This window comes from Camelina sativa, chromosome 14 (assembly GCF_000633955.1).
Source record: "Camelina sativa cultivar DH55 chromosome 14, Cs, whole genome shotgun sequence".
NCBI lineage: Eukaryota > Viridiplantae > Streptophyta > Magnoliopsida > Brassicales > Brassicaceae > Camelina > Camelina sativa.
In genome coordinates, this window is record NC_025698.1 from 20,697,926 (window position 1) to 20,699,336 (window position 1,411).

Below are 1,411 nucleotides of genomic sequence, written 5' to 3' on the forward strand. Positions count from 1 at the left end.
CTTCTTCATCCCTCGATTTGATCTCAATGATGCACCAAGTCCTGTCCACTCAGAAGACCGATGCGGTACAAATTAATACACGATTCGATGATCTCGCCAGATGATTATCGGCCAATTATCAGAAACTACACAACATGTTTGATGCTTTGAGCTCTCGAATTCAGCTGCTTACAGATAAATCAGCTTCAACTTCAAAAAGTTAGAGTCTACGCTCGCAAAAGCCTTCGGAGTGGACGCCACTTACCACCTCGGGAGGCACCACCAAACATTCCTGCGGACATCAGTAACTTAGATGGGGAGGATCTCCATCAGCCGCCCACTCCTACTCATCCACCAAACCATTCCATAGAGCAACCCGACCCTTTACCCGATCATACCACCCGGGCTGATGATCGGGTGGACATTCCTGTAATTCCACCACCTACAGACAAACTAGGAGGAGAGAAACAGAAAGAGAGACGATTCATCCCTCCACCTTACAAGCCACCATTGCCATTTCCTGAATGGTTTCCCAAGGAAATTCTTGAGAAGTACAAGGCATTGTTCGAAAAATAGATGCAGGAACTCGAGCTTTGCATGCCTCTAATGGACGCTTTCACCCTAATACCCCCATACCAGAAATTCCTGAAGGATGCGGTGATGGAACGGATCAAGCAAGTTCAAGGAATGGTTATACTCAATCACGAGTGCAGTGCTATAATCCAAAGGACAACTACACCTAAGAAACTGAGCGACCCGGGGTCGTTCACATTACCTTGCTCGATTGGACCTTTGACGTTCGGAAGATGTCTCTGCGACGTGGGGGCATCAGTCAGCTTAATGCCTTCAGTTGTAGCCAAACGTCTTGGGTTTGAGAAATTCGAACCCACCGACATCCAACTAGTTCTGGCAGATCGAACTACAAGGTTGCCAAGTGGAGTGTTGGATAACTTCCCGGTCAAGGTAGGATCAGTAGACGTACCAACCGACTTCGTGGTTTTGGAAATGGATGTAGAACCAAGGGATCTGCTTATCTTAGGACGAACATTCCTAGCCACCATGGGAGCAATGATAGATGTGAGGAACGGGAAGATCGATCTGAAGCTCGGGGAAGACCTTACTATGTAGTTTGATATTCAGGAAACTATGAAAAAGCCCACAATCGCAGGACAAACCTTCTGGATAGAGTGATTAGAAAAATTGCGTGAGGAGGCGTTTGAGGAAGTAACAATCGGGGATTGTTTATAAACAGCGCTAACAAAAGATAGCAAGGAGGGATTCATACACAAAGAAACAGAGCTCTATAAGGAATTGCTTGATACTTATCGGGAAGTCATCGAGCTGGAGTTAAGTGAAGACATGGGGGAGGCTGAAAAGGAGGGGATGATGCTCGACAACCGAAGCTTGAAAAAGTCAGTTGTCACCACCTCGG

General features: G+C 46.6%; 1 protein-coding gene across 1 annotated transcript; it reads left to right on the forward strand.

The window, feature by feature from the left end:
* On the forward strand, positions 640-1,107 carry LOC104743827. The gene has a single exon (XM_010464870.1). The coding sequence runs from the start codon at positions 640-642 to the stop codon at positions 1,105-1,107; it is 468 nt and encodes a 155-aa protein (XP_010463172.1).

Bases quoted from the DNA above. Each gene is read 5' to 3' on its own strand.
- LOC104743827 (XM_010464870.1), top strand. From the start codon at position 640: ATGGAACGGATCAAGCAAGTTCAAGGAATGGTTATACTCAATCACGAG.